The sequence below is a fragment of the Chamaea fasciata genome, unplaced genomic scaffold, assembly GCF_029207755.1.
Source record: "Chamaea fasciata isolate MVZ Bird 193981 ecotype frontalis unplaced genomic scaffold, bChaFas1.0.hap1 SCAF_27, whole genome shotgun sequence".
Lineage (NCBI taxonomy): Eukaryota > Metazoa > Chordata > Aves > Passeriformes > Sylviidae > Chamaea > Chamaea fasciata.
Window position 1 is genome coordinate 2968302 of NW_027094112.1, and position 14672 is coordinate 2982973.

A 14672-nucleotide genomic window follows, 5' to 3' on the forward strand; every position below is an offset into this window, starting at 1 on the left:
GCCAGCAGGGCTTTAGTTATTTTCGCTCCCGTTGGATGTGTGAAGATTTCTTCCAACTCTGGTTGAAACTTCCTCGGAACAAAACTGAACGTGCGTGAAGAGCGTTTGAAAATGACCTCAGAGAAGGTTTGAAAATTACCTCAGGGGACGTTTGAGTGCGCTGTGCGTGAGGAGGGCAGGGCAGTGCCCCGCGGGGCGGGACACACGGACGCGGCCGGAGCCGCCGCTCATGAATGAACTCCGGCTGAATTCCATTTCTTTTTTTTATGAATGGGAGCTCGCTGTGAATGAATGGCGCGGCTCTGCGAGATGATTGGTCCTCCGCGGCATAAGCCACGCCCACCGCCGCGGGGTGCCGGCCGAGGCGGGCGCGGATTGGCGGGCGGAGCTCCATTCACGAAGCCGAGGAACAAAGGAGTGGGCGAGCCGGGCCGGTGGGCGCGGGGCCGAGGGGCGGCCGGGCCCGGGCCCACGGCGGCCTCGGGGCGCGCTCGGGGCGGCTCCGCCGCGGGCTCCGCGTGGGCCGGGGCCGCCGGGGCTGAGGGACCGCTCCGCACGGGACCCGAGCCCAGCGGGGCTTCTGTGTCCCGGGTGTTCGTCCCGGCCGGGGCTGCCGGGCTCGCTCCCGCCTCGCATTCCAAGTTTCGGCAGCTGCGACGCGGCCGCCGCCTCTCCCGGATCGCGGTGCCGCCGCCGCTGCTGCGGGTCTCGGCCGCTGGCGGCCACCCCGGCCCCCCGCAGATGCCCGAGGGGAGCGGGTAACGCCGCAGCAGGATGAAGGGGTACCTGGACCAGCAGGTGCCGTTCACTTTCCCGCAGGTGAGTGGCGGCTCGGCCGGGGGGGCTCCGGGCTGGCTCCGCTCCGCCCGGGGCTCCGCTCTGAGCCGCTCGTCCCGCAGCAGCCCCCGGGCCAGGTGGGGCCCGGCGCCGGAGCCGTGCTGGCAGCGGGGAAGACTCGCGGGGAGCCGGGAGTGCCGCCGGCGCAGGACTCGGAAGGTGAGCGGGGCTGGGGCGGGGGGATGGCCGGGGGCGGCCGGGCAGGGAGAGGGTCCTGCCCTCCCTCCCCGCTCCGCATCCCGCGCTCAGCATCCTGCCCTATCTCCGCAGAGCTCTTCCAGGACCTGCGGCAGCTCCAGGAGACCTGGCTGTCCGAAGGTAGGTTCCTTCCCCCGGATTTGCTCCTCTTTGAGTTGTTCTTGAGGTTTGTCCCGCTCCTTTGCTGTGTTTGCCTGGCTCCAAACAAAAGTGGTTTTTTCAGACTTGCCAACCTCTGGCTTGTGTAAATTAAGACGCTGAATGACACCATTGTGCTGGGTATTTGCTCATGAATGGAACTTGGCTGCTGGCCCGCTTTCCTGGGTACAATTTTCGCTCCAGGCTATTTGGAACTGGTTCGATTTTATGCTAATTTGTCACTTATCTTTGTTGGTTGCCAGAATGTTGATATTTTCTTAAACAACAAAGTAGTCTTTTAATTTGGGGAACAAAATGCTTCTATTCTTTTTAAATTTTTTTTGGTTTTTAGTACAATACTTTGTGGGGACCTTCCTGGAATTTACATACTTTTCAGTTTGGTGTCTTAATTGTTTTGACTTTGAACTTCAAGGAAAACTTCGAATGCCAGGGTGTCAGATTAATTCCAAGTGAAGCGAGTTCTAAACATGGTGATTTTTGCTCTAGTTCCAGTACTACAGATGATCCATTTTCTGGAAAATTCGAAGCACATCCTCGAGTACAGACTCTAGATAAAAACAGAAGTACTTATTGTGATATAGGTACTTAAAATATTTAACAATAATGATGTAAAAATTCATGTAACTTTTACCAGAGCAGGAAAATAGGTATTAATTCCTCGTCATGTCATTGACCTACTGAATGTGCACGAGACTGATTTCTTTTCAATCTTAGAAGATCTCGAACTGCCAATAAGTTTTCCTCCCAACTGATTTTTGGTAGAGTTTCAATTTTAGGTTTTCTAATATTATTAAATTATTATAAATATTAATATCTATATTAATTCTAATATATAATATACAATTATACATTATATATTATATAATTTTTGATATGTTAATAACACAATATACTAATATTGTATTAATATCCATATTTTTAGGATATTATCATGTCTGATAATATTTTAGCTCACCAGTCTAAAGAATTCCCATGGAAACTCTTACAATACATTTGCCAGTAGCAGAGTGTTTGTAGGATAAGTTTGTGAGTCCCCTGTGCTCTGCTTCTAGTCAGGATTAGTAAATGATAATGCAAACCTTACTGCATGTTTTTGGAATATAGGCAGAGATTTATTATTATTATTATTATTATTATTATTATTATTATTATTATTTTGCATAGCTCATAGCATCTAATCAGAGTCCAGGTGAAATCCCGGAGAAATTCAATATGAGTTTTAATATTCCAGTTTCTGATTTTAGTCTGAATGTCCAAAAAAAGCGAACTTTTCTCCTTTTCCAGACTTGTAACAAGAAAAATAACCCTCATGCAAACTACTGGTTTTTCCTATTCACCAGTATGTCAAAATATTTTCCTGTATGGTGAAAATATTTTTTACTAATGTCCTGTGTGTGTCTCCATGTCAACATTTGTTCATGAGATGAAGGCATCAGAACACTGAAGAGTACCTTCCTAAACAATGCAGAACAAAAAGTGAAAACATTAAATATATTATTTATTATTTTCCTTTATCATATTTAGGGTTTTTTTTTAAAAAAAAAAAGTTGTTTGTTTATTTAGTTAGTTAGTTTTTGGTGTTACTTTTTAAATAAAGAGAAATAAACATAGGAAGAATGCAAAGTAAAAATAAAGCATCAGGAAAAATGTTAATGAATTTAAACCACACGTGTGTCATTATATGTATTTGTGTGATTTCAGTCATAGGTATATCTCTTTGTTATCTTTTAAAAATATTTTTAGTCGTGTCAATTAAATCTTGATTTCTCTTTTGGAGAGTCAAAGAATTATTCCGTGTATGGATGGCTCTTAAAACAAACACATGCTGAAAAATCCTAGGCCTGGTTGCTAAAAACCCAGTTTTCCTCTGCACTGTTTTCCCAAGGATCTGATACACTTGGGTGTGAACCTGGCAGTTGGGGACTGTGTGGAATTCACTTCACGCCGAGTCATTTATAGAAGTGTACCAGCATTCAGAGAAACAAACAAAAAAATTTCCTTGGAGAAAAGTGGCCCAGGCAGGTCCTGTGATGGCTGCAAGGGGCAGAATCACATCTCCAGGTGTCCTTAGGCAGGAAATTTAAGTTCCAGTGCTCCAGCTCTTGGGAGCTGTGTGGGAAATGGTGGGGTCAGTGTTGCTGCCTGCAGTGTGAGTGACTGGAACCAGAGCAGAGCTGGGTTTAGATCTCTCATCAATTATCCCAGTTCTTCCAAGTACCAGTGTTGGTTTGGGGAGAACAAGAAAACACCTGGTTTGCAGCCTTAGGAAGTAGGTGGTGACTATAAAAATTGAAGTTGTCTTCTGGCAAATGTCTCTTTGGACTTCTAGCACAGGCCTGGAGCTGTGTGCAAATATCACTGCCCAGCAGTGGGGGTAGATGCCTTCACTCCAGCCTTGCCCTTCATTCCACATCTGTTCTGTGGCCTCTTGCTTTCAGTATTTAATGAAATCATCATCTCCAGTGATGCCATGGGGACCCTCAGGGCTGTGAAGTCCAAACTCTGCTCAAGCAATATGATCCCCATAATTTCTTCTATTTCCATGTTGCTTTTCAAAGATAATTCAGAGAATGAATTTTCTAGATGTTTTTTTCCCTCAGTTCCCCATCTTTTATTGTTTACATTTCCAGTTTGTTGTCGTGCAGGTTATTTGAAAGGACAGTGATTGCAGAGTGAAGGGTTTGGCCAGTTCCATTATTCACCACCTGTGAGCACAGTGTTACTCCCTGAGGTTTATTTTTGGCATGTCGAGTCTAGCTTAGTTTCCACTGTCTGAGATTAGTGGGCTTCCATCCTTTATGTCCTTTAATTTTGACCACATCACCTCTGCTTTAGAGCTGAGAGAGTGCAATCTGTTGTCCACTCTGCAATAACAAAAACTGTAGGTTTGTCTGTTAGCAGCAGCAGCAACAGAGTTTATGAAATAGCAACAATCTGCTGCAAGTTCTCCCTTCCCTGCAGTAAAAGGGATGTAAAATGGATAAGGAGTTATAAAATATAGGTAAGATTCTCCCCAAGGTTTTTCCCAGGACTCACATGCATTCATTAATCCCAAAGGGAAACAATCCTTAGTCACTAAGATCATCCCAGCAGAAAGCTCAGATCTTTCCTGCATGGATTTATTTCTGCCTTAGTGTTAATTATACTGTACAAAGTGCCAAAACTAACTCCTCCCTCTCTCTCCTGACAGCTCAGGTTCCAGACAATGATGAGCAATTTGTGCCTGACTTCCATTCAGAAAACTGTAAGTAGCATGGGAACGCTCACATCTTCTGGGAGAGGGGCAAATCCAAATTCTGGAGCCTTTCCCCCCACCGCTCCCCCAACCCCCAGGCAGTTTCCCCCACAAAAGCTGAAATGAAAACACTTCCACTGCTTGCTCTTTTTTCCCTCCTGTCCCCACACATGGCCCTGCAGCACAGCCTGGTCTCTGAGCCATGGATCTGATTTCTTTCTCTTTGACCTAGATCAGAGGAGAGGGATGGTCCTGGGTTTCGATCTGAGTGAATCAATGAGTCAGGTGTAATGTGATAGCCTGTTCCAGCTATTATGGGCTGGAAGGAATTGGTTGTTCCTAGCACATCCAGCTTCTTGAAAATTCCCTGCAGTTCAGTGTACTGGAGAGAGCAATTTGTTTCCCCCCCTGAGACCCAGGTGACCCAACAGCATTTTTAGATGGGCTGTATACATTTATACATTGAGAAGGGCTGCTACAGGCTGCACCAGACACGGAGAGACTCTTTTCCCTTCTGGGCTGTGCCTGGGCTGTTTGCAGGGCTGCAGGAGTGTCATTCCTGCTTGGAATGCTGAATCCCCCCCAGGTGTGTGGATACCCCTGGGCCAGGGAATTCTCCCCTCTCCCAGTCTGGGCAGCTCCTAGAGCTGTTTGTGGATGGTTCCTCTGCTCTGACTGACGGCAGCCACGGGAGCCAGGAGTGCCTGAGCAGCAGCCGGAGCCAGAAACCACAGAAGGCTCTGGGATCTTACGGGTTTATTTATGTATATTGATTCTGTCAAGCTCTCTGAGTGCTGGCAAAATGGGCTTTTCTGGTGTAGGATGAAACCAAAGGCAGCCAAAAGGAGTTCGGTTTTTTGGGGGAGGGGGAGGGGCAGATATCCCCCTCTTGGTGTGAGAATTAATTTTGAGGAAGGATGTTTACAATAGAAGTGTCCTGTGCCATGAGAGGCAGAAAAGCCCTTTTCTGGCCCTTTATTCAGCTGCTGGCTTCTGAAGGGACTCTTAGTCCTTTATGTGAGGGAGAACTAGCTTGAAAATGGCTGCTGCATGTAAGGTTCAGGTCACTCCTGAAATAACCTCATCAAAAATATGAGGTGTTAATGGATCAGGACCTTCCTTCCCCTCCTTAAAGGCAGGTCCAGTGCTGAACATCCCAGACCCAGAGCAGCATCATGGGACTTAAAAAGGTGGGAGTGAGCGGGTGATGAAGGACTGGAGATGGCCTTTCTAAAAGATTACAGCTTGGGTTTGGAGGGCAGATCCTTCCCTAGTTTGAAAAAGTAGCCTTGATCTATGCACCTTTCTGGGGTTACTTTCCTTCCTGAACGCCTGTGACCTCCTAAGAGCAGCAGCAGAGCCCAGAGGCGAAGGGAGAAGAGGCTCAGCCCATCCTTCAGCCAGGACAAGCCTTTCTGAGGAACTGGGAAGCAAGTTCTGTCCCCTGCTGGACTGAATAAAGCAGAAACACCCACATCCTAATTCCCGGTGCTGTAAACTGCAACCCACATTTGTTATTCATGAAATTCTGACAAGCCCAGAAATATCCCTCCTTGTCTGCATCAGGCTCTTGCCATGACCAATGCACTGAAAATGGAAAGAAACATTTTTCACTTGCTTTTCCCTGGACTGTCACTGGTGTTTTGGATGAGCAGAGTGGTTTTGAGATCCCCCAGTCCCACATTCAGGGGTGCTGGGCTGTTGGCACAGCAGAGATCCAGCAAAGGGACCCCTGCACTTGGAAATGCCTCATAAACATGACTCCCCATGAAGAAGAAAATTGTCAATTTGATCTTTGCTTTCTCTCCTGCAGTAGCTTTTCACAGTCCTCCTGCTAAGATTAAAAAGGAGCCTCAGAGCCCCTCGGAGCCCAGGGTGTCCTGCAGCCATGAGCAGCCATTCCAGCACAGCGAGCAGTGCCTTTATGCCAGGTAATGTCACACAGAGAGGCCACAGGAGCTCTTCTGAGATCAAGTGCTCAGCATTATGTGATAAAGGAGTGTGTGACAGCAGCCCTGTCACAGGTCAGCAGTGCTCAGCAGCTCTGGCCCCCAGCAAGGTCTGCCCATGGGGCAGCTTGTGAACATCAGCTCTGGGTTTGCCTCCTTTTTATTCTCCCCGTCGCTCAGCCATCCTCATACTCAGCAATCCTGACATCCACCACGTGCCTCTCCCCACTGCTTTCCAACACCTGACCCCACTGTCCACAGTGCCAGGCCCACCCTGAGCTGTGCTGTGGCTTTTCCAGTACCGACACCTTCCCCAGTTTTCTGCTGGAAGGGTGGTTGCTGTCAGCGAACGATGAGACAGCAGGGAGTTTGGGCTGGGATTTTTCTGGCCCACGTGGCTGCACAGCACCTTTGACATGCTCCAGATGCTGCCACAAATCCTTCTTGGAGAACTGAAATGCTGCAATATCTGTTTGGCTGTTGCAGTGCCTATGACCAAGCCAGACAGTCCCCCAGCCCAGGAGTCCTGATTCAGCCACCACTCCAACAGTTCCCCAGACAGGACAGGAGGTTCCTGAGCCCTGCAGGGCCACCCAGCTCCACATCCAGCTGTGGATTCCTCAGTGAGAACAGGTGAGTTGCTGCAGGAGGAGGCAGCCACTGGCACGGATTGCCTTCCTGCATCGTTACAGGAGGGAGGGCTGCAGCAGCCAGAGGGGAGAGTTCTGTAAGCACAGGATCCCCCCCTGTGGGACCCACCACTGCTGCCTGGGGTTGGAAATCCATAAGCTGAACCCTGCCAGATTCTGTGAGTGATTCTGCAGTAAAAAAAAAGGCAAATAAAAAAAAGAGAAAACACTGACAGACTCAGAAAACAACCCGACACCCAGTTGGTCAGGGTGTTGGGAGCAGTCCCGTGAAGTCCTCCTGCAGTGCCAGATGTGGTTCTGTTGGAGCAGATGAACCTGTAGGAGGCTGTAGTTTCCTCTGAAGGTCCAGTGGTGCTGAGATGGGTCCTGTCTCACTCTGGGAATCCAGTGCAAACAGGCTGTGCTGGTGTTCTGAATCCCAGGTTTTATCCAGGTAGGAATGCTGAGCTCCTCCCCCTGGGCAGAGCATCTCCCCATGGGATGATGGAATTGGATCAGCCATGCAGTGAGCCTCGATGGCCCATGAACAGCAGATATCCCCTGGAGGGAGGATGGGTCCTGGAAGAGATAAAGAAAAAACACCTCCCCACTGGTTTCAACAGCTGCCAATAGAATATTAACTGCTGGTTGCACCTTGTACTGCAACCCAAGACAGTCCCAGCCATGAGTGAGCTCCTACAGTAACGGGCTGAGAAAGTTTCTGTCCCTCAACCTGTGCCAGGGCTGACACCAGAGAGCCAAGGAAGCAGCTGTCTCACCTCTCCCTTCTCAGCTCTGCCTATCAGCCACCTGTGGAGATGTGCCACCCCTTCCCACCCTCCCAGGGCATGGCCCAGGAAGACCCCAGTGCCTACCCGTGCCAGCTGCCCAAGCCCTGCCTCCAGTACCCTCCCCAGGGCTTCAAACAGGAGCACCAGGACCCACAGTACGAGCAAGCCGAGGCAGGCAGCAGGCAGCAGTTCCCAGCAGCTGTGGTGGTCAAGCAGGAGCAGCTGGATTACGTGTACGACTCAGGTAGGCAGAACTGGCTCTCCCTGACTGCATGGACCAGGCATCAGTGGGGTGAGCAGCTCCCTGGTGCACACCCATCACTGCTGTCTCTGAGCTTTGAGGCAGCACTAGCTCACTGTACCTGGCTGTAGAGCAGGGGTCTAAAACAATTCTGTCTGTTCACTGCATCCAGGATAAGGCTGAGACACTCACTGTGTTCTGAGAAAGATTTTCTGGCAGAGAGTTGAAACCTTTGCAAGAGAGGAGGTAGAAGGTGAAGGGTTAAATCCATTCAAAGAAGGGTAGAAGGGTTAAATCCATTCAAATTAGATTAAAGTGTGGGGGTTCCCCCCCCCCAGGGGAGTAAGTAGCCAATTAGGAGACTCTCAAAATTCATGATTAGCCCACTCACACCAGCAGAAATGAAGAAAAGTCTGTTTCCAGTTTCACTGGGAGTTTTTGTCTTCAGGGGTGTTTGTGAGCTGGAAGGTTGCAGAAAATAAGTGAGGTCAGCTTTGAAGAAATCATGAAAACACTGAAAAGAGCCTGTAAACAGCAGCAGAAAGGAAGGAATCAAATGTGTTGGAGCTTGTACAGAAACACTGCCTTGGATCCTTGCAGCAGAAGACCCCTGTGGGCAGTGGCAGAGAAAGGGGCTCTGGGTGGGCTCAGCTCAGTGCCAGGGTGCTGCTCTGGTATCCCTTGGAGGATCAGCTTCCACCTGAAACTTCCCGTGGAAACAAGGCACAGAACAGATTTCAGGGCATGACAAGAAAAAAGTTTATGACGCCAAAAACAGCTCTCTAGATGCCAGATCCACCTGGTGATCCTCTTGTTTTTCCACAAGGGATAAATCTTATTTTTCTGGCAGATCTGTTCAAAGACTCCCTGCCCTGAGTTCACAATATCCTCTTCCAGAGGGAATATTGCTTCTGGTTTCCTGGTATTTTAATGGACGTCTTTAATTGTTTCCTTTAGCAGAAATAAACACAAAAATAAAAAGCTCCTATGAGGGTATCACTGTGGTGATATTGGTATTACACTTTCACTGGGTCCTTCTGTTCAGAAAATGTGCAAACCCAGAAGATGGGAATGTGCTTTTTGTGAGAGTAGTTTATGATTGTAATAACACCCAGTCTGTCAGCTCAGAGTTCTCTTCCCTTAGCATCAGCAAAATATCTGCTGGAAGCAATGGCCAGACCCAGGTGTGTGAGGGAAATGTAACATAAACCTTTCTAAAGCTCCCAGTTACAGCTTCTGTTTCAGCTGTGTAAAGGAAATAAATTTGATTTAGGAGACACAAGATACAGAAGACACAAATGGCAGTGCACAGACAGCTCTATACACTACACACAGGATCAGGAAAAGACTTCCTGCTTTTTTAAACAAATGCTGTTATTTATATTTTCTAAACTTTGTAAGAATGCCTCATCATGATGTGAAAAAGCCAGGGAGGCTTGAGGAATTTGAAATTATATTTGTGAGACTCTGTCTGCAGAAGCATTCTGGTGCTACTACTCTCTGTTTACATCATCATAGTACCCCTGGAAAAATGTAATGCCTTCTTACCTGGGAAAGCAGCAGAAAAATGTGCTGTTAATTTAACTAAGATGAGAGAGAGGTTCATATTCAGCCTGTTGTCCATGATTTTGTATGAAAGGGGTGTAGAGGTGACTGGCTGGCGATCCTGGCTGCTCTGAAGGATGGTGTGTGATAGTGCCACAAAAACCTACTCTAATTCATGAGCGGAAGGATAATCCAAATGAAGTTGTAGTTACCAGTCTGAGATTAACCCTTTAGAGGGGCTCTAAGAGGACCTTGGTTAAACAGCTGCACTCACCTCTCCAAACTTTGCAGAGCAAGATAATTCCGCCTCCTGTGCTTTTTGAATAAATGAGTTTGTTAATTGTTCTGTAGATGTTCCTGACTGTCCTTCCATGTACATAAATGCTGAGAGTTACCCAAGCCATTCAAATACAGAAGATACATTAGGTAAGAAATGCAGGGACTGTTTTCCATGCACAGAATCACCCTCTGGTACTGCCCTGGCTGCCTGTGACTGCTGACATTGCTTTCTCTTTCAGGCTGCAGCTATGATAAGCAGATGAGGTCCTTTACTGATGATGTCTGTGTTGTTCCAGAAAAATTTGAAGGTTGGAGAAAGAAGGGCTTGGAGTTTTGGTGTAAGATGGGGTTGTTATAATTATCTTGGCCAGCCACTTGACTAGTGCCTACATAGTTCATTACAGTGTTCTTGCAGTTGTGTTTGTACCCAGCTTTTTGGTATCCCGTTTTTTGAGCTTTCTTAGCAGCAACCAGGCCTTCTAACATAAATAGCTTTATTCTGATATATATCAGAACTGCTCTTGGAAGAGCTGCTTGTGGATTGGCCACTGTTTTATGTGAACCGAAATATTCCAGGTAAACGTTTGTGAAACTGTGAAATGTGCTGCCTTTTTTTTTTTCTTTTTTTTTTCTTTTTTTTCCCCAGTGGTTTTTGCACTGTTCTCCTTAGAAATGTCATGTTTGTTCTTCTCAGCAGGAGACATCAAGCAGGAAGGTGGAGGGTACCGAGAGGGACCCCCCTACCAGAGACGGGGATCTCTGCAGCTCTGGCAGTTCCTTGTGGCTCTCTTGGACAATCCCATCAATTCCCACTTCATTGCCTGGACTGGTAGAGGAATGGAGTTCAAGCTCATCGAGCCGGAGGAGGTGAAACCATTGAGGTTCTCTGCAGGCTCAGGGGAATCACCCACTGGTTTTGGGGCTGCAAATTCTCCAGTGGCTTTTCCTCTGTCCCGTGAAGCTTCTGCCAGTGGTACTCGCTAGACCCTGCAGCAAGTCAAGGTTTTTAGAAGAGGTCAAAACACTTGAATGATACAAATATCAGGTTTAAGAAAGGCTGCTTGTATATAAGTTTAGAATCTCAGCTATGCAGTGAGTCAAATTATCCACTACCTTCATTTCCCTGGATGCTTCGCTGTCAAGCTTGCAGTGACCTGTGCTGTCTTATCATGCTCCATACTGACATTGAGGTTTGGGGTTTTGAGCCCTATGGATTGCAGAAGCTTTCATAAGAATCTGGAAGCAGATATGTCCTAGTCTATCTTTATTTCAAGATTACTTTCACTGAAGTGTTATTTCAAATACTGCTATGTTCCAAAAAAAACCCTCAGTGATACCTGACAGTATCTGGGAGAAATGTCCATAATATCTGTTTATATCTTGTTCCAATTAGAGCTGCATTTAGCACTGTTCTTGTTACATATCAGAATTTATGGGCACTTCCAGTGCAGGTGAGTTGTCTTGGCAGGTTGACATTGGCTTACAACAGACTTCTGCATCTCATGGATAAAGCTGAAAATCATGTAGGAGAGGGAAGGCACAGGTCTCTTCCAGTGTGTTCCCTCATGCTTGGTCTCCTGATAAACATGGGAGATTGAAGATTGAGTGTAACATAGGATAAAGCAGCCCTTTAGCATCCTCAAGCTTTCAGAGTACTGGAGAGCGAGGAGCACTGGTGACAGCAAATGAGCTCTGTAGTGGCCAGAGTTTCTCTGAGTGCTTGAGTTCCACTCATGTTTAAAAGCTGCTAAATCATTGATGAGTCTCTTATTGAAATGTTTGTATGGTACCACCTGTGAAAAGAGAACCTGCTGGATGACATTCCTTTTTCTGGGGCTGGCTTCACAGCCATCCCCACAGCTTGGTGCTCTGTTTGCAGGTGGCCAGGCTGTGGGGGATCCAGAAGAACCGTCCAGCCATGAACTACGACAAGCTGAGCCGATCGCTGCGCTACTACTATGAGAAAGGCATCATGCAGAAGGTCAGTTTGCACAGCAGGAGAAAACTTTATGCTTTAAATGATGCTCCTCATGTTTGAGACAAGATGTCCTACAGACAGAATGTCCTTGAGCTAGCCAGGCATCCCAGACTTGCTCTCCCCAAAACTCCTCTTTGCTGTAGTTAAATGGAGAAGCTGGGAAGGAGCTGAATGTAGGCAACGCATAAGAAATCAAACAAAGGGGGAATTATGGTTTCTTTCTTTTTCTGTATGCGTCTGCAGTCAGGAGAGTTGGGATTTATGCAGCTTCAAGGAGATATAATCAGTCCTCTCTCTGGTGAGAAAAAGGCTGCCTGGAACTTGTTCCTGTGTGGTAGGGGTGGTCTGTGGCACACCCAGGGCCCTGGAGAGATAATTGGGAGTGCAACTGTCACAGTACAGACTGTTCAGGGACTGCTGCTGCTGTTACCTGGACAGAGAGTGTCAGCTGGCAGCATCCCAGTTCCCAGGAGCTGCTCCAGGGGAGGTCAGAGCAGCAGAGAAGCAAGAGGACAGCTCAAGGAGGAATTCACAACTCTTGACAAGTCTCAGGGCAGGCAGATGTTTTTTCGAGCCTTCCCTGGCACTGGGGAGCAGTGCCTGGTGCTGCCCCTGGGCCTGCAGCTCTCACCTGCCCTCATCTCATCCCTGCAGGTGGCTGGGGAGCGTTATGTGTACAAGTTTGTGTGTGAGCCTGAAGCCTTGTTCTCCATGGCCTTCCCCGAGCAGCAGCGGCCGGCGCTGAAGGCGGAGCTGGAGCGGCAGGTCAGCGACGAGGACACGGTGCCTCTGTCCCACCTGGATGACAATGGCTCCTACCTGCCAGACCTTGGCAGCTTCCCTCCACAGCTCTACAGCAAAGGCTACACCTACTAGCACTGCTGGGAGCACACTGTGGCTGTGTACAGAAGGAGATGGCTGGTTAATGTTCAGCATTTGTTAGGCCAGCACTAAACTCTGGTACCTGCTTTGGTCGGGACGAGTGTTCAGGTACACCAGTGGATAATCACCTCACAGAAGACAGGGCTCTTGTGTGCTTGTGATAAAACTCTCTCACTATGTCAGGATGGGGCATGTTCTCAGCTGTGCAGACACCTCAGCTTCAGCAGCAGATCAGGTCATTGGGGCCTCCAGATGTATCAAACACCTGTCACAATCCCTCTCACTGCAGAGGGAGGGGATGCTGTCCCACCAGGTTTTGTTTTCATGTGTGAGAATGCTACAATGCTGCTGCTGACTCCATTCCTCCAGTACCTGTCCTGAACCTCTGTGTGACCTGCTTTCAGCTCTGACCAGAAGAACTCACTCTGAAAGGCCAGTTAAGCCTTCTTCCCAGGATGGCTGCAGGAAAATGGTCACAGATCTTGTGCCTTCCTTGAGGAATACTCATTTCTTGTACATGCATGCTCCTGCCTTATCACCTACTTGCTCATGCCAGGAGTTTCTGGTATTGAGGCTCTCTGAGCAGGGTGGGTGGAGGCCTTGGCCAGGATTAGAGCAGTCCTGGAGCCCAGGGCCCAAAGCCATTTAGGGGAATGACAGAGGAGCTTCAGGGCATTGGTCTGGGGCACAGGTCAAAGCCAGTGCCTTGTTCAGGTAAAGGGATTGTGGGAAGCAGCAAGGCCTGAGACACAGCTCAGCGTAGTGTTGCGGCTTTTATAAACTGAAAAACTTCAACAAACATTCTCAGGATCATTGAAGAGCTGCCAGGCTCTTGAATGTGCCCATCCTGGGCTTGGCAAGAGAATGGTGTGATTAAAAAGTGCTATACAAAGTAACCTAAACCATACATAGGTCTCAGTATAGGAATTCAGACTTAAACTCCACAGATAATTGCATGTTTGGGGGGAATTTGAATGCGTTGAAAAAGGCAGCTCTATCTGCAGTCCAATGCAGCACATGAAACTTCACTAAACTGGCAGATTTTCCACAACAGTAAATGTTTATCGTGAGCACCACATCCTGATTAAGAGGTGTTTAATTCTTTAATTAGCAGCTCCACCACGCTCCCAGTTAGACAAGGAGCAGTACAGTGTACCCATACAGAAAAAGTCTGTTTCCACTGCTTCACGTAGATGTTTCAGCTGCTGAATACAGAGCACTGCCAATCCTGTCAGCATGGTAGCCTGTAGAAAAATTTCTGTATATTGACTGAAAGCCTGATTTCCCCTAATCTCCCCTGCATGGCTAATGCCAACCCTCCCAGCCTCATCCCTGAGTGCAAGAGCCATGAAAGGCAGCATTCCCTGCCTGAGGAGAGGCCAGACACTCAGAGCAGTCTGCTGTGCTGATGCCTTTGCAGGCCCTGTGCAGAGACCTGGTGTTCTGACAGCCCCTGACCCTCCTGCCTTGTCCTGCACCTGGCCTGGCCAGCACAGCTCCTGTGGTGTCCCAGAAGGGAGGGTGAAGGGGAACCCTTCCTTTGGTATAAGCTGCCTTTACTATTTATGAGTGTAAAAATACTACAATTAATAAATTGGTCTGTCTTTGGCCAGTGCAACTTCACTGACTGGTCCTCCTTTACTTTCTGAGCTTGCTTTGCACCTTCCCTTGGCACCAGCTCACAGCTTTGAGCTCTCCATCTGCAGGATTCCCAAGGCCTTTACATTTATCCAGTGTCCTTTGGGCCACCTCTCTGCCCTTCCTTCCAAAACAGGAATTCAGTGAGAGAGTTCACACATTTCAAAGCAATTTTAGCTGCACCTTTCATTCAGTTTTCTCAAGTAAGAGCAACAGATTAACAGCTACAGAGCAGTTCCAGGAATCAGCAAGGTAAGGTTCCCCTCGTTGACAGGCAGTGACCTACGAAGCTCAGAGATTCATAATAACCC

At 48.0% G+C, this 14672-nt stretch overlaps 1 protein-coding gene across 6 annotated transcripts; it reads left to right on the forward strand.

Moving 5' to 3' along the window:
• The first annotated feature begins 695 nt into the window (after window positions 1-695).
• Window positions 696-14365, forward strand: ETV4 (ETS variant transcription factor 4). Of its 6 annotated transcripts, none has more exons than XM_066205167.1 (12): window positions 696-819; window positions 900-996; window positions 1108-1155; window positions 4385-4438; window positions 6243-6360; window positions 6865-7011; window positions 7801-8042; window positions 9936-10010; window positions 10103-10171; window positions 10558-10730; window positions 11743-11844; window positions 12496-14365. In XM_066205167.1, exons 1-12 carry the CDS (start codon window positions 775-777, stop codon window positions 12715-12717), a joined length of 1392 nt encoding a protein of 463 aa, XP_066061264.1. In that variant the 5' UTR covers window positions 696-774; the 3' UTR covers window positions 12718-14365. The 6 variants fall into 6 exon arrangements, with proteins under 6 accessions (XP_066061264.1, XP_066061265.1, XP_066061267.1 ...); XM_066205168.1 differs by having other exon boundaries at window positions 10561-10730; XM_066205170.1 differs by having other exon boundaries at window positions 6246-6360.
• Window positions 14366-14672: the final 307 nt, after the last annotated feature.

Excerpts from the sequence above, each read along its gene's own strand:
- ETV4 (XM_066205167.1), top strand. The coding sequence starts at position 775 with ATGAAGGGGTACCTGGACCAGCAGGTGCCGTTCACTTTCCCGCAG. Across the intron at positions 820-899 it reads TGCCGTTCACTTTCCCGCAG|CAGCCCCCGGGCCAGGTGGG; the intron begins GTGAGTGGCGGC and ends CTCGTCCCGCAG. Across the intron at positions 7,012-7,800 it reads GGATTCCTCAGTGAGAACAG|CTCTGCCTATCAGCCACCTG; the intron begins GTGAGTTGCTGC and ends CTCCCTTCTCAG.